This window comes from Emydura macquarii, unplaced genomic scaffold (genome assembly GCF_026122565.2).
Source record: "Emydura macquarii macquarii isolate MOO-44397 ecotype Brisbane River unplaced genomic scaffold, CSIRO-AGI_Emac_v2 contig_3114, whole genome shotgun sequence".
In the NCBI taxonomy this organism is placed as follows: Eukaryota; Metazoa; Chordata; order Testudines; family Chelidae; genus Emydura; species Emydura macquarii.
In genome coordinates, this window is record NW_027133251.1 from 1,418,574 (window position 1) to 1,438,775 (window position 20,202).

Below are 20,202 nucleotides of genomic sequence, written 5' to 3' on the forward strand. Positions count from 1 at the left end.
CTGCACTGCAAATTAGAGAGGGGGGAAAAACCCACCCACTGGATCCAGAATCCCTGGGAGATGATCCCGGGCGACCCCCTGCCCCTACAAGCTGGGCGGTCTGGGGCTTCCTGTCCTGGCGACCCATTGTAGAGCAGGTGCCCTTTGCAGCTGAGTCCCCCATAGATTAAAGCTGTGTGCTGTTTGTTACCGACCTTCTGCCAATACTTCCCCTGCGCCTGGCCCAGATGAAACAGCTGCTGCTGACTGTAACCCAGCTCTCAGACACCAGCGAGACCCAGCCCATGCGGAGACCGAGGACATCACTCACGCCGGGGCAGCCGCACCCTCGGAGCTCACAAAGATCTGGATTCCTAGGGAACCCCTGGGAAGGCTGCAGGAGCAAACCCAAATAGCTCAGGGCGACGCTGATCGACCCCGCCTGGCCCCTCTGTTTATGAGGGACAATTCAGACATTTCCTCTGAAGCCTGGATTGCCCCTGGCGCAGGCAGTGGGTCCTGCAGTTGGGGGCTCTCCATGTCCCACAGGGGTGTAATGCTGCCAGCGGCGACTCAAGCAGAAGTGAGAGGGACAAGTGGGAGCTGCTGTGGTCTGTCAGAGTCGGCATGGGGCAGCGCGTCACAAGGCGGCCTTGCTTCTGTTCCCAGATCGGCTGCTGATTTTGGACTAGTCACGGTAAGGTTGCCTGCAGTCACATGAGCGTGGGAGTCCCAGCCTCAGGGCAGACTGCTAGGAAGCAGGGCACAAACCCCACATTGGCTGTGAGTTCTGCACTTAGATTTCACCAGCCAATATCAAGTGGAGACTCCTCCGTCAGGCAGTTTAACAGCTGAAACATGGAGTCCCAGTCCCCTTAGGTTCTCTGGTCTATCTTACCACGCAGGTGAGCCTACCTGTGTGACAGATAGTCCCTTGCACCAGAGGTTCTCAAACTGGGGGGCATGTGGAAGCTGTATGGGGAAAGGAACTGTGACATTTTCCCCATAACAATGAATAACTAGCAAAGCTGATTCCTCCAGACATATCAGGTCTTCAGATGGCGCTGTGCGTTTTGGCAGGTTACTGTTCAGCTTGCATAGCATCATACAAAGTTGTTGCCATCTGTAGGTTTGCTACGAGGCGGTGTGTACGTTTAATACTAAGCATCGACCACAACTGCAGTTTTGCTTTTGCTCGTTACCATGAATCGTTGGCTCATTCATGCAACAGAAAAAAAAAACCTCAAATAAAAAACAAAGACGCCAAAACTGATTCAAGTGGAGCACTCCTGCCACATACATTGTGTGGCAAGAGGTGGGGGCATATAAACTTCTACAGATACAAAGACGGGGGGGTGTGATCAGATAAGTTTGAGAACCACTGGGTACACCACGAATCACAGCAATATTCAGTTTATGCCCAGTCCCCACGGGCCAGTCACTTACCCCAAGTCAGTGCACCTTAAACCTCACATCAAAGACAATGCTTGTAGCCAATCTGATAATAAACTATATGAAGATTTATTAACTAAGAAGAGGGAATTAGAGCGTTATTTACAAGGATAAAACAGGTAAACATATATACACAAGTTAGTTACAATCTTCAGTTTCAAAAGGCACTAGAAGCTTCTATAATGAACAAGTTCTACATGTCCTTTAGGTAGGGCTAACCTAGGCTGAGTAGCTAAGGATCCCTTGCTTTTGCCTGGGAAAATCTTGCCCCCAGAGTCCAAGTAGCATAGAGATACCTAGCTTCTTTTGTTTGCATTTTTATCCCCTTTCTACCATGTGCTCTGATCTGTAAACTTAGCTGATGGAGGAATCCACTTGCATGACTCATCTTTGAGTGCGGAGGGCAAAACAATCAATGTATTTTATCCTCTTTAACATACCACTGTTAAACCAGAAAAAGGCCCAGGAAGACATCGGAGCAACTAGAGGAATCTTGGCTGGCTGCTCTTATGGACCTCGCCTATCTCCTGAGCCCTGCCTTCCTGCTTGTTCCCTCCCTCCTTATCCCAGACTCCCGCCTGTTCCGGGTTCTTGCCCTCTATCCCAGACCCCCATCTGTTCCCGGTTCCTGCTTTCCTGCCTCGCTCCAGCTCTTTGTTTCGATGCCCCAGCCCTGACACTGGCTCTGGCTTTGACCCCTGGCTTGGCCCCTGCCAGCGAGCTGGGCACTGGCCTTCAGCCGGGCACCTGCCACAGAACCTAGTTCCAAGCTCCTGACTCTAACCAATAGGTATGACTGCCCACACCCCACTCCCTGAACTTGGGGCATGTATTTTTGGTTTTGGGTTTTTTTTTTGTACTTTTGCAACACCTGTAGCGTTCATCATGCCAACAATGCCTTGCTGAATGGCGTGCGGCTGTGTCTAAAGAACATGCATCCGTGGGCCTCTGCCCACAAGAGGGTGCTGCAAGACTAGAAGAGAGCAGACTTCCCCATGTAACGTGTAGCTCTGTGTGAAGGGCCGTCCCTGACTGACAACCCAGCTCATCCCTTTCTACTGCCAAGAGATTCACTGCTCAGTCAGACATCTAGACGGAGGAAAGGCTCTGTCCAGGAAAAGAATCACTGCCATTCCCGGCAAGCTCAGTCATTGCCTGCCAGCGCAGGATGGCCACCACATTTCTATTCCTAGAACAAAATTACTGTTGTTGTTATTGTGGTAGCACCCAAAGCCTCAGTGAGGTTGGGCCTGATGGTGCTTGGTGCTGTGGAAACACATAACAAATGACAGGCCCATTTCCAAAAGCAAATAAAGTAATAGAAGAAGGAGAACCAGTTGGCATAATTTAATGAGACTTTGACAAAGTACTTCACAAGAGGCTACTAAAGAAACTAAATGAATTATGAGGAAAAAGTATTGTCATGCATCAGAAACTGGTTAACGGGTAGAAATCAAAGAGTAGGAATGGTCAGTTTTCTTCATGTCAAAAGGTTAACAGCGGTGTGCCATAAGCATCTGAACTAGGACTGATATTAAATATACTAATGTTCGGGAAAAGAGGGCGAGCCATGAGGTGGCAACGTTTTGCAGATGATATGAAATGCTTTAGGTTAGTCCGGACTACAGAAGCCTGTGAGGAACTTCAGAGGGACCTAACCAAGCCAGATGAGCAACACAATGGCAGATGAATGTCAGTGTGGACAAATGCAAAGTAATGAATGGGATGGATGTGGGAGCTGCCTGTAATATTTTTGTGTCTATTACATGTTCTGGTTGCCTGATTGTTATTGCCGTGTTTGCTGTATGATCACCAAGGGGTTAATTCCAGCAGAAGCTGACTTGAACTTACTCAGGAAAGGAGACAAAACAAGTTCAGATAGCACGAGTTACTGATACTCAAAAGACAATGCAGAAAAGCAACTGCCCTGCGGTCTATCCCCTGTCACAGGGCTCCTCCATCGCTACCCAGTGTGCGTGCTGACTAGACTATTCCTGTCTCCTCACAGTCAGAAACCCACTCAGGTTGTTTTCCTTTCACTACATGTCTCTTTTATTCCTCCGCGCTTTTACACACACAACATAACACTGACACTGTATAGCAGAAGCTTGCCACATAGCCTCTCTCCTCAGCACAGCTCACCTTCTGAGCTTCCCTGGCTTCCTGCTTGTTCTACTTGTGTCCACGCAATTACCGCCAAGACAAAGAAGACAAAGGACTTGGTGGATGTTGTAAAGGGACACACTCTGTGGGGGAAGTCAGAGAGAGAGAGTGAGAGAGGTAGATATTGCAGATTGTGGGGGCAGACCAGAGGCAGGGTGTGTCTGGGATAAGCTAGGTCTACCTAGACAATAGGTAAGAAGGATACGTGTGTTGCCCTTTTCCCTTGTTGTGTCCTACTGTTGAGATTAAACAATACTTTATTCTGAAAAGGCTGTTTGGGTCGCTGTGTTCAACGCTGGCCACAGCTCCCGCAGGAACGGCTGGCAGGTAGCCGAAGCCAGTGGGACCTGCTGAGCGATCAGGGTTAGTACAGCAGGTGTTGCACCCCAGGGACTGTGGGAGAACTGTAGAATCCCATCCCAGGACAGGGTGAGAGCAAGAGGCCCAATGCCTTATGGGGACGCACTCACAGAAAGCTGGAAGGTGTGGGGGTCAAAGAAGCAGCTAGCCCTGAACCATGACAATGTATAACCCACTGATGTGTGTGTGCTACAGGTCCCTCTCGGTGTTGATCCACGGGGGATATGAGTTACAATTCCCAGCTACAGCCTTGACTTGAGCGTAAGCAGCAGCAGCTCACGCTTTTAGCTCTGGTGCTTCCTGGTTCATTCCCCACTGTGTGGACCACATTTTGGCAGCCATCACGAATTGCACATGGGAAGGAAAGCTTTGAATGACGTGTACACCTTGCAGGGTTCTAAATGAACTGTAGCAACTGAGGGGAAAGATTTGGACACCACTGTAAACAGCTCAACGAGGACTTCTACTGCATATGCGTCAGTGGTCAATAAATTAAACAACGTTCAGGTGCATAAAGGAGAGAATGGAAAATAAAACTGAAACTATTATAATGCCATTATATAAATCGATGGCAAGTGTCAGCTGGAATACTGAGTTTAGTGCTGGTCACCCCATCTCAAACAGATGCAGATAAGAAGTGGAGGATCACAGAAGTGGAGGGAGTACAGAGATAGATGGTGAGAATGATCAGCGGATGGACAAACTCTCGGGAAGAGAAGCTGAAACCATTGCCATAGAGAGGAGCTAAATAAGAGAAGACGTGGTAGAGAATAATAGGGATATACCAAATAACGACTGGCATACAGGAGGTAGGCGGAATAGAAGTGTCTAATCTTTCCCATAATACAAGAACAAGGAGACGTCCCTTATTTTTGTCAAATTGAAAGTTGTGCAGAGGGCTGAAGATTGGTTTTTATTTTTCCTTGTGATACCAAATGAGTCACCTTTTGATACTGTGTCATGTGACTATAGTAAAGAATTCAGTGGAAGGCTTGTTTTCTTCTGACACTGAACAAGGAATTTTATTAGAATAAAGAAATATGCTTCAGGGTAGAGATTCTGTCTCGAACCTCCCACAGTCCACTTCCTGCCTGGCTTCCTACAACAGATATATTGGAACCATCTGAGCTACCCCCAGGTTGGATGGACAGATTCTGTATTCTGTCTGTTGTCTACCCTTTTGGGCTTCTTTCTGTCTGAGATTCTCTGTTCCAAGTGCTGCTACTGAGCCCCTTGCATTGAGGGCTGCAGGGCGTCTGAAGGCATCTATCTGTTGTATCCATTTGTTGTCCCTCATCTTATACTGAAACTGTAAGCTCTTCAGGGCAGAGACTGCCTTTTGTCCATTGTTTGTACAGTGCCTCCCACAATGGGGCTGGAGCCTGTAGATGCTATTGTAATGCAGATAAGTCTCTCTTAGCATATAAATTATACTATTTTTAAAGCTTACTCTGTTCCCCATTATTTGGGCACATACACCAGTTTTTTGATCATCTCATACCTGACATGTAACTTACTTTGCTTACAACACCTGCAGAGGCCAGGAAAGCTTTGTTTTCCCTCCAATGCACAATTGGTTAAATGTGTTCTGGGTGGTGGTGGTTGTTTTTTCCTTCTTCTGAAGCATCAGAGATTGACCACAGGCCACAGCTGGAGTTGGCACAGACTAGTGCTCTGAGGTGGAACAGTTCTTTCTAGTTGACTGGATAGTCTTTCTTGTTCACAGGCTCAGAGTCAAACCGTTTGCCAGATCTGGGATCAGGAAGGAACATTCCCCCAGATCAGATTGCCAGAGACTGTAGGGCTTTTTCACCTTCCTCTGTAACACGGTGCGTGGACTTCCTGGGTATAACTCACCTAATCAGCTCCCTGCCATCACAGGGGCCTCAGGCATTGGTGGCACTTAGGTCTTTCCTTTTCTGTCTGTGGCACACTGTTCAGCCTTCTGAGATCTGAAATGCTTTAGTCTAACTAACGTATTTGGGTTGAATATAGGGGTATCTAGGTGACATTTAATGGCGGGTGATGTAAAGGTCAGACTGAATGGTCTGATGGCTCCTTCTGGCCTAAAACTCTATGAAACAATCTCCTATGAATTTGTCCCAGAAGACCATCCATTTACATCAGCTCTGAAACTAGCCCGTTAATTAATCCTTGCAACATCCTTGTGGAGTAGGTGCTATTATGCCCAGTATACAGATGGAGACACCCCATGGAGTGATTTAGCAACAGCTCTTGGGTCTAGAATTTCAGACACAGAGAAGCAGTTGAGTAAAGCTAATAAAAAACCCATCAAGGTAATGTGCATGGAACAGGCTGATAGAGTTTTGCTACAGTTAAATGGCCTGAAATCAGCATTTCTCACATCACATTGAAGTCAGGGTCTCTCCAAGAATAATGACTCGATAATGAGGTGCTTAAAATCTTAATGTTGAGATGATGGAAGTTATCTTTTTGCCCCTAATCATCCAATAACGTGTACAGTTAATTCAATCTTGGAGCGCTCTCTACAAACTGAGCTTCCCTGTAATCCATCATTGCTACTGTAGTATTTCATTTTAAGACTCTATTGTGCTAAGAGACTATGATTTCATTACTCTATATTTGTTTTGGAAGTCAGCCGTTTCAGTGGCATTACTTCAGTTAAGTCTTTAAATAATACATTTAACTGAGATATTCAGAGGCTCTAGAAGCCCTGAAGTAATGTCAGCTCAGACCAAGAACTTATTACATCTCACAAGCTAAACAGTTTCAAACTGAGCCAGGTCGACACTTAAAAATGAATCAACCTAGCTATGTTGCTCAGTGCTGTAAACATTTTTGCACCCTATGCTATATAGTTAGGTCAACCCAATCCCATGTAGACAGAGCTAACTTGACGGAAAAATTCTTCCATCAATGTCATTACTGCCTCTCGGAGAGCCGGATTAACTACCGCGATGGGAAAACCCCTTCCAACCATGCCGGAAGAGTCTACACTACAGCGGTAAGGTGGCACAGCTGCAGTGCTTTAGGTGTGCGGCTGGACTGTAGATGTAAGTCAGCGGTTGGGTTTGGGACAGGCAAAGGAAATCCATTTGCTGCGGGAGGCGATGTTACAGCAGTTGAGGATCTTTTCTCTCAATCAGAACTGAAGGAACGTAGGGTCATCGTGTGCTGGTGAAGGTGCCGTCTTGGGAATGAAATGTAAAGCCAAGGCCCTAAACATTGTCTCTGAGAGGTGGGTGTATACATCCTCGTATCCTGGCCAAATCCCAGGGCGGGGGAGGTGTTGGCACGGTTATGGTTTAGTGTTCGTACGACACCCGCTGCCCCCAGCTGAGATGAGAGCCCCATTGCACTGGACAGGTGCACACGCAGAGCAAGAGACGATCCCTGCCACGGACCGCCTACGCTAAGAGCAGACAAGGTTCGGGCATTGAGAGGGGCGGGTAAACTGAGGCACGGAGGAGACGAAGATCAGACAGCAAGACGGGGCGGAGCCAGGTTCAAAACCCAGCTCTGGCGGCTCCCTGTGCAGCGCCCCACCCTCTCCCGCCCCCACACAGCCTCTCTCCCGCTGGTTTAGACACTTCCTGTCCTAAACTGCTCACCCCTCCCCCCCACCAGCTCTGCCCCGGCTCTAGGGACTGCCTCGCAGCGTCGCTGCCCTGTGACGTCACAGCCTGTTGTCATGGTAACAGCGGACGTCACAGGGACAGCAAGAGGCACGTGACGTAAGCAGCACAGGCTCCAGGGTCAGGGCGGGACCTTGGGGCACGGGGGAGGGCGGCAGGGGGTGTGGCGGGGTGCCCTGGAGGAGGGGGGAGGGGCGGACATTAGGGCCATGACGTGGCAACGGCCTGTTGGCCCCGTGCCACGAGACGGAGGCGTGACGGGAAGCCATGGTAACAGCGCCGCCAGCCGCCGGGAGGCGGGGCACAACACAAGACGCGAGGGGCTCACGTGACGCTACGGGAGGCGGGGGGTGGGAGGTGCGGCGCGCATGCTCGCCCTCCCCCAACCGCCGTCCTGCGCGCCCCGCCCCCCTGACGTCGCCCGCGCGACACGCCCGCGCTGCGCCCGTGAGCCGGAAATAAAAGCTGCGCCGGTAGCGCTCGCGCGGCCCGGGTGGCGGTTGGCGGCGGCAGCGCGTGCGCGGCGCTTTCCTCGGGCCGGGCTCCGGGAGAGGTGAGAGCGGGGGGTGGGTGGGGCCGCGCCTCCCTTCCCGCGCCAGCCTGGGCCGCGGCGGGGTCTCCCTGCTCCTCCCTCTCCGGCACCTCCCCCTCGGGTCCCTCCCGCCCCTCAGCGGAGACCCCCCCTTCCCCGTATCCATCTATCCTAGCCCCTCCCCCGAGCGGACACCCCCAACTCCCTGCATCGTCTTCCCACCCCATCCGCACGTGGAGACCCCTGACCAGAGGACCCCCCCCCGTTACCATCCCCCCCGCACCTCTGGGCGGAGACTTCTCCCTGTGTTCTCCCCCTGTGCCCCTGAACAGAGACCTCCCCATATTCATGGCTCCCAACCCCCCCATCCATCCCCTGAGCAGAAACCCCCCCATCCATCCCCATCCTCCCCCTGAGCGGAGACCCCCTCTCCCTGCAAGTGGGGACCCCCTTCCCCTGATTCCATCCCCCTGCACCTCCGAGAGGAGACATCCTCCTTGTAGTCATCAATCCCAACCTCCTGCACCCCTAGGCGGAAATCCCTCCCTGTATCCATCTCCTCTCACCCCGAGTGGAGACCCCTGTATCCACCCCTCCCCCATATCCATCCGTCCCAAAACCTCCTGCATCCCTGAGTGCAGACCCCCTCTCCCCCTGTATCCATCCATCCCTCCCAACCCCCCGCACACCTGAGCAGAAACCTCCCCCCCTCATCATCTGCCTACCCCTAGCAGAGAGACCCTGTATGCATCTATTCTAACCCACCCACATCCTTCCCTCATATCCAGCCCCACACCTCTGAGTGGAGACCCTCTCCCCTTATATCATCCCCCCTGCAACACTGAGCAGAGACCCTCCATCCCTCCAATTGCCTATATCTATACATCCCTGTCCTTCCCTGAGCAAAGACCCTCCTCCATTTCCTGTATCTATGCTTTCCAATCCTCCACCCCCAGGGTCTGTCCATCCTAATCCCCCCACGCACTCCCCCTTGCAGAGACCTTCTCCCTACCCCATATCTATCTACTCAATCCCTCCTACCTGAGCTGAGATCTTTCCCCCGTTCCCCTACCCACTGTATCCATTCCAGTCCTCCTGTATCTTTTCCAACCCCCTTCACAAACCCTAAGCAAAGATCTCCCCCGCCCCCCACCTTCTCATTAGGGACACATCTTTCTGCCCCCAAAATACAAGGCCATACTTTCAAACCTCACCTTTGCCAAGATCTGACCCCAGACCTTGTACCATAACTGGCTCGAGTCAGGTGACCCTGATCCTTCCAGATCACTCTGCCTCCTTCATTAAAATTCCCCTTTCTGTGAACTGCATGTTTTGTCAGGCTAAAGGTTATTCTGGGGGTGAGAACTGTTTGTCCTTGAGGTGAAATATCTTCAGGGTTCATGTTGTGCAGATTCCAGGGTCCCTTATGGGGTACAGACGTGGCAAATGTCCTGCTGATTTGAAAATAACAGTCCTTCCTTCCCTGATACTAATAACCCCTGAGCTCATTCAAATGGCTTCATTCCTGCATTTCACCAGTGAGTTTTATCATTTTTCTTAGCTTGTGTCTGCAAGACTAGATGAGTTAGTTTCAGTTTCTGGCTCCTTTGTGCCAGCCACACAGAAGCAGGGCTTGGATTACAGATAATGGAAATGTTTGAATCCAAACCAACCTGCTGTTTATTATTGAATTTCTCAATGTATTAAATTGTTCCTATTACTGTTTTGTGTGACTGTCGTCTTCTCACAGAATGTCTAACTCAGTACCTGGCAGCATCTTAAACCGGAGAATTTCATTTAATCATGCAAATAACATTTATAAGTGGAGTTATGTAAAGTGGAAGTGTTTGGCATACTTGCCTACTACTCAGCATGTATTCTTCTATATCACAAAACAATGAGAGTTCTGTGGCACCTTAAAGACTAACAAATTTATTTGGGCATAAGCTTTCATGGGCAGAAACCCACTTTGTCAGACAAAGTGGGTTTCTGCCCATGAAAGCTTATGCCCAAATAAAGTTGTTAGTCTTTAAGGTGCCACAGAACTCTGTCTGTTTTCAGCAAAAACAATAACACGGCTACCCCTCTGGAACTCTTCTATATCACGTAGCTTTAGGTGCCTAACACAGTTCTGATTGTTTCCAGGCAAATGTAAGCAGCATGAGGAAATAGTCTCCCCTCTGAAATTATCTTCCTGTATTTCTGTGCAACCTGTAGCTTAATGAGATTCCTGGGTGCTGCCACAATACAAATAGTTGAATATGAATTAAGATACTGTTTAAAGATTGAGTTCAGCTAGTTATTCTAGAACATGCTAGAAATCAATATAGCATCTAACACAATGGGAACCTAGTCCCTGTCTAGGTCTCCTAGGTGCTATGATAGTACAAATAATAGTGTGAATTCTATTATCAGTCAGATGATGTAGCCTGTGAATCTAGATAGTGTGCCTTTGTGAATCATAATTAGAAGTATTTATTGATACTGTTCTCATTTACAGTGGTGTGAGTGATGGAGAACTATAAGAAATCCAAGACTGTGGAGAAGCCCTCTCCCCTTCCATTCAGCAACCTACCTTCAGATATTATCGAGATGAAAGTGAAGGATGGCAGCAAAATCAGAAATCTTATGGGTTATGCCATCGGCAAGATGGAGTCGGAGTCAGTCAGGCAGATCCTTTTCACTGGCAGTGGCAAAGCCGTCAGCAAGACTATCACTTGTGTGGAAATCATGAAGCGAAGGCTCCAGGGACTCCACCAAATCACCAAAGTGCTCTTTAAACAGACCGAAGAGATCTGGGAGCCAATTGTGCCTGAGGCAGGTCTAGATGCCTTGACAGTGAAGAGGAATATTCCTGCCATATGTGTCTTGCTGAGCAAAGATGCGCTAGATTCCCAAGAAGCTGGATATCAGGCCCCAGGCTCTTTTGATGCCTTTTGGATTGATATGCTCAAAGCGGAGTCCCAGGGACAAATTAAGAGAAAGCAGGGTGGAGGAAGGGTGACTGGCCATGCAGGAAAGCATCCTAGATCTGTTGGAGGACGGGGAGAATCTTACAAAAAGCTTTGAGACAAAGATATATCAGAAGCAATTGTTAGTGGAGTTAAGAACAAACAAACACGCCAGCTAGTGTGGTTCAAGTGCAACCACCAAACGAAGAGTCACTGAGCTCCTTGGTAGAGAAGAGCTGAAAGCTGGCACAACTGGGAGAAGGAAGAGGGGTGTGTGAAAACAGATATGGTCATAGCCTGGCAAACAAACTCTTCTCCTAACAAGTCTGGCATTCAACAAGAAACCATGTCAAAATAGAAGACCTCCTGGTGATCTCTGCTGTTGTGGTTTAATAATGAGGCAAGGTAGCCCAAAATTTCCCAAACTCTGCTTCATGGAGCACTATATTGGTAATTTGCCAGGAATCATGAGGCCAAAACTAGTCTGCATTAAATGGAGCAGCTTTCAGCTTCCCTGGGTGCTGCTTTGGAAGATGTAACGTGCTATGCTGCAGTCTGAGTAGGCCATGCATCTGTATTAGAGATGAAAGTGGTAGTGGGCTATGTTGTAGAACTTTCAACTTGAAGTTGCATTTTTGGCTTTCCCAACTAGCGATTGCAATGGCATTTTATTGGACTATGTCTCCAAACAGAGCCTTTCTCTCTTTTGGATATGTTCTGCTACTTCCTCGAGAGAGACTGGTGATCTGAAATATGAGCTGGGATCTCAGCTCTGACCATGACTGCTTGTGTGATCCTGGGGGAGTCGCATCCTTCTATTCCTCATTTTCCTTGTCTGTAGAATGGGGAATGTTGCATGTCACCTGAATGTTATAAGGATAGACTAATTGGTATAAATCATCTTGACTTATAGTTCTGTATAAGTGCTCAGTACAATTGTTAATAGTGAACTCCAAAGCAAAAAATACTTTTCCCTTTAGTGCTCCTTTTATAATTCCTAAAGCAGGACTTAAAATAAAGTTTCATCTTGTGTTTTACGTTAGAAATCTTGTCTCCATCCTTTCCTCTTTTTGCTGGAGACCATTAATAACATTTAGAGGACTGGACTAGGGGCATCACTCTAGGCTGATACCTGAGCACACTCAGCTTTGACTGAGGAGGAAGGGATTAGTTTGTTGAACTTTTTCTTCTTAAGGAATTGTAAAAGGTCCCAACAGGTTGTTTCCCCTTTACAATTCACCTTTAAAGCCTAAGAAAGGTTTAACTCTTGTGTTCTCTAAAGTGATTGCAGGGCAGCTTTTTGCAGTTGTGTTGTTAAATCTGTTTAAGGTATTTTTGAAATAGTTCTGAAGCTTCAAAACTTCTCAGAAAGAAGCAGAGGAAATAACTTAGTTTCCTTATTATGCTGTTTCATTTCATGAGTATCTGTTTCAGTCAAATATGGGTCAGGAAAAAGACTCTACAGTTGTAATTGAAAGATTGTTACTTGCAAGAACAAATCTTACAAATTGCTTTCTGGATGATGTCCATAATTTCCACTTTCTCTTTTGTTAAATGCATCTGCAAAGAAATATTAAGACAGAACTCCCTTCAGTGCCTGCCAGAGCCATTTTTTACTTAAAAGACCACTGTTAGGTCCATTTAAGACAAATATAAGTGTTTATAAAAACAAGGATTTACACAAGTCAGTATTGGAAGAAAGCATGTGTGTTTTATGTCACTTCACAAGACACTTTCATAAATCAAGAAGATGTTTTTTAATCTGCATGCTCACCAGCACACAAGGTTGACTCTCACATTAACCTCTGTTGAGCATATAAAGTCTTTTCCATCATATCACAGAAGTAGTGTTCTCACAATACCAGTTGCTTTCACAATTACATACTCTTTTGCACAGCTAATTTTTGTCAGCCATCTCTTTCACACTCATGCATGACTTACTTGGTGCTCTCATCTCTAATAAATACATCCTTGAAACACACAATCCCATGAAAACATTTTTTGTGAGGATTTAAACGTTGCCAGCATTGTGTTCCAGTGCTAGAGAGAGATGTATGAGAGACCAAGTGAAAGTGACTCTTCTATATTTGTTGTCGAAGCTGAATGAAATACAAAATTAAACATAGTGTCAGTGGTGAAAAGTGAACCACATTCATGAAACTTTCACTTAAAAAAATTAGAAGGATTGCTGATAGTGTGGGGAGGAAAGTTGTTTTGTCACCTATGGTTTTTAACCTGAAGTTTTACCTTTTAACTGGTGGAAAGGAGGTTTTCACAAATCGCTCCCTTTAAGAGGCTCACTGTTGCCTCTCTTGTCCTCTGCTGCCACAAATAGTTGAATCACATCATAAAGCAGATGTACAAAGATGGATAGGTTAAATGTGCCTCTCTTGAAATTCATGATGTGAAGATGCTGGTTTACATCCCTTTACTCAGGTTCCCAGATTCTGAGGCTCAACTGATTTTATTAAGATCAGATTGATCTGAAATCAAACATACTTAATTTGATATGCTTTGTTTAAGGATCGTTGTGTGATTAGAAATTATAACAGGAGTTAAAGCTGCATGAAGTCTGTAATGCAGATTTAACATTTATCCAGGGGATTATGCCATGAGTAACAACCTTGCATGTGTTTGTGTGAGATAAATTCATATGGCTTGGAAGCTGCTTGTGAAGTATTTTTGTTTTCAGACACTCTATTTAAAAAAAACCCAACATTTAATTGACTCTGTATAGTCAAGATGGACACAAATTGAGGCCCCACTTCAGCATGTAGCTAACTAATTACATGAGTCCCTTTGGTTTCAATGTGACTATTTCCATGATTTAGGCCCTGATTCAACAAGGTACTTAAACAGGGAGAGAATCTGGCAGACTAAATGTAAATAAATGAGCAAACCTATTCTGGTTAAAGTGCAACAAGATGTATGATGGCTGGAGATACTTTGAAAAAGAAGGTTTTATTTGAATTGAGGTAACTTATATTCAGCAGAGGCATGCTAGAACTAGCAGCTGGCATAGAGATCCTTTCTTCCTTAAATCTAGGGAGAAGCTTGTTTTTATTAACTAATTAGCAGATTAGTGATAAGTAACAAGTGCCAAAGAAGCAAGTACAAGGGACTGATCAAGCTGACTGTGTCTAGTGCACTTATCACCAGAGGGCTCAAATTGCTTTCATTTTCTACTAAAATGCCCTTTTGAAAGAAATACAGATTCAAAAATGGCATGTGTAAGCTCTTTGTAGTGTACCACTTAGTATGTAATGCCTGTTAATCAAAGCTGCAAAGTGTTTTTATTTTTTAAGCAGGTGTTTGTTTGAAAATTACCAGATCAAATTACTGCATCAACCCACCCTTTGTGAGCGTGTGTGATTCTTAGAAACTAAGACAGAGGCTGCACTGTTATTCCCAGTGAGGATTTTTGTGACTTCCTTCCTACACCATATGAACTCTGCGATGGCCCCAGAGATGGAATGACTTTGAATCAGTGCTGCTAAGAATCTTTCTTTAGGAAGCTGAGGATGTCTCTAATTTTCCAGCACTTACACATATTGGTAAACCTGCTATTAACACACCAGGAAGCTATGCTTTTGATTCTGAGAACCTCATAAATGTAACCACAGAATTATGTGGCAGCTGCAAGTCCTGCTTCCTCATGGCTGAATCAGAGCAGTCAATGTGTTCCTTTCTGTCAGGAGAATGGAACAGAGGGGCTTGGTCACCCTGTAATTGCTGCTCTTCTTTGTTCTGTCATGCAGGTGAAGAGTTTGATTCAGGTTCTGTACCCTTTTCTCTAGCTATTGGTTGGCAGGAGAGAGCAGGAGAATGTCATTCTTGTCAACATTAGACACAGATAAACACACAGGATTCAGTGTTCTGCCTGTTAATAGCACACTCGTTATGCATGCCAAAGCAGGGGTTCTCAAACTCAAGGGGGCCCCAATTTAATAGACTTTTGTGGATACCCCCTCTCTGACTTGCTACCATATAATATCCCTGCAACTATATACATTCATGGCAATGGAGAAAGGAAATTATGTAATGGGTTTTTAGCTCTGTGCCATTTGGCACCTGGGAACAAGGGCTAGAGCTACCCTTAAATGACCAGCCATCTCTCTGCAGACCACAGTTGAAGAACTACTTTAATTGTATTGTAATAAGAGTCTAGCAGCCCCAATCAGAGACCAGGACCCCATTGTGCTAGGTGCTGCACTAACAAAAAAAGAGTCCCTTCCCCAAAGTGCTTACAATCTAACGATAAGCAATAGCTAATTCTATCTCTGGCTTCCAGGTTCAAAGTGATAATCTGCGAGTGGTTCCAGCTTGAAAACCTCCTTGGACGGGTCTGCACTGCATGTGGGAGTGAGCCTGGCAGGCTGGGCGGGGCTCATGCGAGCACTCTAAAAATAGTTTTGTAGAGGTTGGGGCTTGGACTGGAACACGAGCTGTGAGGCTGTGGGAGAGGGGGGTGAGTGGGCTTGAGAGCCTGAGCTGCAATGTCAAAGCAACATCCATGCAGCTATTTTTAGAGCACTAGTGCAAGTATGTGGACTAGGGCTGGGAGACGCACTCCCAAAGGCAGTGTAGACATGCCCCTTGAAGCCCATAAAGCCTGCTTCATAAATCCACCAGAAGTCTCCTCTCCTCTCCTTCCTGTGCTGATCAGCTGGCAGCATTCACAGCACGCCTGCCTTGGAACTTGGACCCTGAGCTATTCCTATCATGTGAGGCATTTGCTCTGGGGTTAGACTAGCAGGTGGGCCGCATTATATTGTGCACCTGATTCTTTAAAGTCGGTGTGGTCGGGGGAGAAAGGAGTTTAAGAACTATTCTTGTCCTTCTGACAAGATCAATCCAGAGATGCAAACTGTTTAGTCTGCTAAATGTGCAACTGCCTCTAGTAATACATCACTTAATGATGATGCCCCCCGGATTGGTATGGACAGGTACTATGTATGGGGACCACCTAAGCTAGTCCCAGCTTGGTTGGACAGAAGAATCTCAGTGTTGCTGGCTATTGCCTACCCGTTTTTGGCTTCTGTTGGTCTGAAGTCCTCTGTTCCAAGGGCTGCCACCTCGACCCTTGCATTGAGAGCTGCAGGGTGGCTGAAGGCAGGCGTCTTCCTTTCATCTGAATTTCAAAAGTTCACTTTCCTCCCTTTGAAGATCACACTTTCCCTTCCTTAATGTTTTATGCTGTTTGGCATCCTCAAGTGCAGAGGCTTCATGATCCCTCCTAAAATATTCACAAAACCTCCCTCAAGCAGAGCAAAAGCCTTGCCCCAGAAAAGCAGGGGACGGAAGAGCCGGGTTTGCTTTTATTAGTGGGATGGTCATTGGTGGTAAAAAGCTTTGAAATCCCTTTAGAGGTGAAGAGCTGTTTTGATCTCAGGCCTGGTCCATGAAGCTTTAATTGGGTTCTTCCAGCCTTGGGATAAATGCCTGCACAGAGCTCTGCAAGTTCTGAGGCAAGGGTGGGGTTAGTGGACGGTGGTGGGTAACACTGGCGAGGAGGGGTGTGCTTCTTGCCAACTTCAAGGAGGAGGTTATTCTGGAAGCTGTACTCTGCAGTCTCAATACTCAAATGGTAACAACAACGGTATAATAGATGTAGCCCTTCCCCATTCTCCTCTGCCAACGAGACTTGCCTCATCTGCCCCTTGTCTGCATTTCCCACTTCATGCTTTCGTCCACATGCCTCCTGCCCTCACTGAACTGATTAAACCTCTACCCCCTCTGCCTCCAAATCCATTTGCAAGGCCCACTCCTGCCATGACACCTGTCAGACCTCAACCCAGCTAATTTTGGACATCTTGACAAGCAGCTGGGCTTAAGAACGTAAGAACAGCTGGGTCCGATCAGCGATCTATCTAGCCCAGTAGCCTGTCTTCCAACAGTGGCCAATACTAGGTGCTGCTGAGGAAACGAACAGAACAGGCAATCATCGAGTGATCATCCCCTGTCATCCACTCCCAGCTTCTGGTGGTTAGAGGCTAGGGACACCCAAAGCACGGGATTGCAACCCAGACCATCTTAGCTAACAGTCATTGATGGACCTCTTTCTTTGTTTCCTTTATTTTTTTTAAACCACCAGTATCTTTACGATCTGATATAAAAATTGACCATCCTGTGGTCATACTTGCATTCCTCCCTCCCGCCATTCAAGTGTTGTTTTGCCTTAAATTGTAATCTCTTTGGGGGAAGGGATTGTCTTCTCCTGATTCAATGAGCCCTGCTGCTGGTTGGCGCTTCTGGGTGCTGTCCCAATGTCAGTAACAGGCAGCGTGGTACAATGGCTAGAGCATGGGACTGTGAGTTAGGGAGCCAGAGCTCTGTTTCTGCCTTTGTCACTGCTCTGCTGTGTGATCTTAGGTAAATAAGGTGAGTGAGATAATATCTTTTATTGGACCAACTTCTGTTGGTGAAAGAGACCAGCTTTCAAGCCACACAGAGCTCTTCTTCAGGTCACAGCTAAGTCGATTCCCCCTCTCTCAGCCTTGGTTTTCCTGTCTTCAAAATATAAGGGCTAGTGACATTTCTGCTTCTTGCCTTGATGTTAATGGATGCAAAATTCCACAGCAGGAATAAAAATAAAAGTCTGAAGTGGGTGATAGCTTACAAAGCCAGGCTGTCCCGCTACCCCCAGGGGAAATAGTGTCAACGCCTCGGTAGGAACAAGTAGGATGTGTACACAGGCTGGAACTTTCCATAGTGCTCTGCATGGACCTAGTTCTGCTCCTGAAGTTACTGGGGGCAGCCCCACTGGCATCAGAGTTAGGCCAGGGCTGAGTGATTTTGAGGAAACCACCCTCTGTGGTTTCAAAGTCCGGTCCTGCAAAAGGCCAAGTACCCTGACTGGTGGGGTGCTCGCCACCATGTCGAATTGGGCCGTCGGGCACTAGATTCCTGAGGCTGGGCCCCGCTCAGGCAGGGTGAGCGCTGCTCCGGAAGTACACGGTCCTTTCCCGTCACAGGAGCATCCAGAGATCAACAAAACCATCACACTCCAATCGAGTAGACTAGTATTTCCCCTCTCAGCGATGCAGGCTCCCTGATCTGGATCTATGTGAGAGGCCAATACACTCGCTGTGGGGGAAAAAACCCATTAAATAGCATAGCAGCTCAGCGGCAGGCTCTGCAGAGCGGCAGCAGCCACCAGATGGCCCAAGGCGCCTGATTTTTACATTCCGACAATGCACCAAAGCCACAGCTTTCAGACTGCCTTTGCTGCAGCCCTGCCCTGTGGTTTATTTTTGCACTCAGGTTCCTAACCACAGCTCGTAAAATACTGGCAAAGAAGAAAGCTGCTCCTGGCTAGATGAATATATCAGCCAAGCCGAATGCAGCAAACATTTTTAAAGGACAATGCGGCATTTGTGTTTGCCCTGATTCCCTTCATGCCCCCCCCCCCCCCTCCCGAGACCCTGATGGCTGTCCTAGCTAAGAAGGGGGGTAGGACTGTCCCTCTTTTACACAGGGCTCCACAAATTCTCTCAGGCCATGGACCATTTCAAATCAAAATCCTTTTACACCCATCTTCACTCCTTACCTTGACCCCTCCAGTTCCTGAAGCAGCTGGCATGATTGATTTTCTGGACAGGTCCTTAAGAAAACAAGATGAAACGGAACTATCCCAATGTGATGGGTTCAGCTGGCTGGTTATTTCTCCCTCTCACCCCCCTTTTCTGCTCTCTGCTGTTTTCTTCCTTTCCCTGAGTTTAGGGCTGTACGTTTATCAGGATCTCATCTTTCCCCTCCTTTGTGCCCTCTACGGTTTTGATCATGCCAGGTCCCTGTGCCTCTGGCTGCCTAGGGTATGCTTCCCTTCAAATTTTGGGGTCATCTGTATAGCTAATCACAGATGATTTGCATTAATGGACCCCCACACAAAAGGGCCAGAGAGGGACTTTGTGGGTTTTGAGTGTAGATAATTGAAAAAGCCTCTGCACAACCCCAGGAATCCTGGGCTAGGTTATACAAATTGCTTAAAGTGTTGGCATTTGCAATATCACAGTTGCTGCAGCTTTCATAGAATCATAGAATATTAGAGTTGGAAGGGACCTCAGGAGGTCATCTAGTCCAACCCCCTGCTCAAAGCAGGACTAACCTCAGCTAAACCATCCCAGCCAGGGCTTTGTCAAGCCTCAGCTTAAAAACCTCTAAAGGATGGAGATTCCACCACCTCCCTAGGTAACCCATTCCAGTGCTTCACCACCCTCCTAGTGAAAAACTTTTTCCTAATGTCCAACCTAGACCTCCCGCCCTGCAACTTGAGACTGTTGCTCCTTGTTCTGTCATCTGCCACCACCAAGAACAGCCTAGCCCCATCCTCCCTGGAACCCCCTTTCAGGTAGTTAAAGGCTGCTATCAAATCCCCCTCATTCTTCTCTTCTGCAGACTAAACAAGCCCAGTTCCCTCAGCCTCTCCTCATAAGTCTTGTGCTCCAGCCCCCTCATCATTTTTGTTGCCCTCTGCTGGACTCTCTCCAATTTGTCCACATCCTTTTTGTAGTGGGGGGCCCAAAACTGGACACAATATTCTAAATGCGGCCTCACCAATGCCGAATAGAGGGGAATAATCACTTCCCGTGACCTGCTGGCAATGCCCCTCCTAATGCAGCCCAATATGCCATTAGCCTTCTTGACAACCAGGGCACTCTGCTGACTCATATCTAGCTTTTTATCCACTGTAACCCCCAGGTCCTTTTCTGCAGAGCTGCTGCCCAACTCGTCGGTCCCCAGTCTGTAGCTGTGCATGGGATTCTTCCTTCCTAAGTGGAGGACTCTGCACTTGTCCTTGTTGAACCTCATTAGATTTCTTTTGGCCCAATCCTCCAGTTTGTTTAGGTCACTCTGTATCTACCACTCCCCCCAGCTTAGTGGCTTCAGTCCCTCTTATAGTCCATGTCTACCTGGCAACCGGTCACAAGCGGAGTTCCCCAGGGGTTGGTCCTGGGGCCGGTTTTGTTCAACATCTTCATCAATGATCTGGAGGATGGGGTAGATTGCACCCTCAGCAAGTTTGCGGATGACACTAAGCTGGGGGGAATGGTAGATACCCTGGAAGGTAGGGATAGGATACAGAAGAACCTAAACAAACTGGAGGACTGGGCCAAAAGAAACCTGATGAGGTTCAACAAGGACAAGT

General features: G+C 47.4%; 1 protein-coding gene across 1 annotated transcript; it reads left to right on the forward strand.

Moving 5' to 3' along the window:
- Window positions 1-7,955: 7,955 nt before the first annotated feature.
- RPP25L (ribonuclease P/MRP subunit p25 like) lies at window positions 7,956-14,865 on the forward strand. Its single transcript, XM_067530862.1, has 2 exons — window positions 7,956-8,124; window positions 10,604-14,865. Exon 2 carries the CDS (start codon window positions 10,615-10,617, stop codon window positions 11,170-11,172), a length of 558 nt encoding a protein of 185 aa, XP_067386963.1. The 5' UTR covers window positions 7,956-8,124; window positions 10,604-10,614; the 3' UTR covers window positions 11,173-14,865.
- Window positions 14,866-20,202: the final 5,337 nt, after the last annotated feature.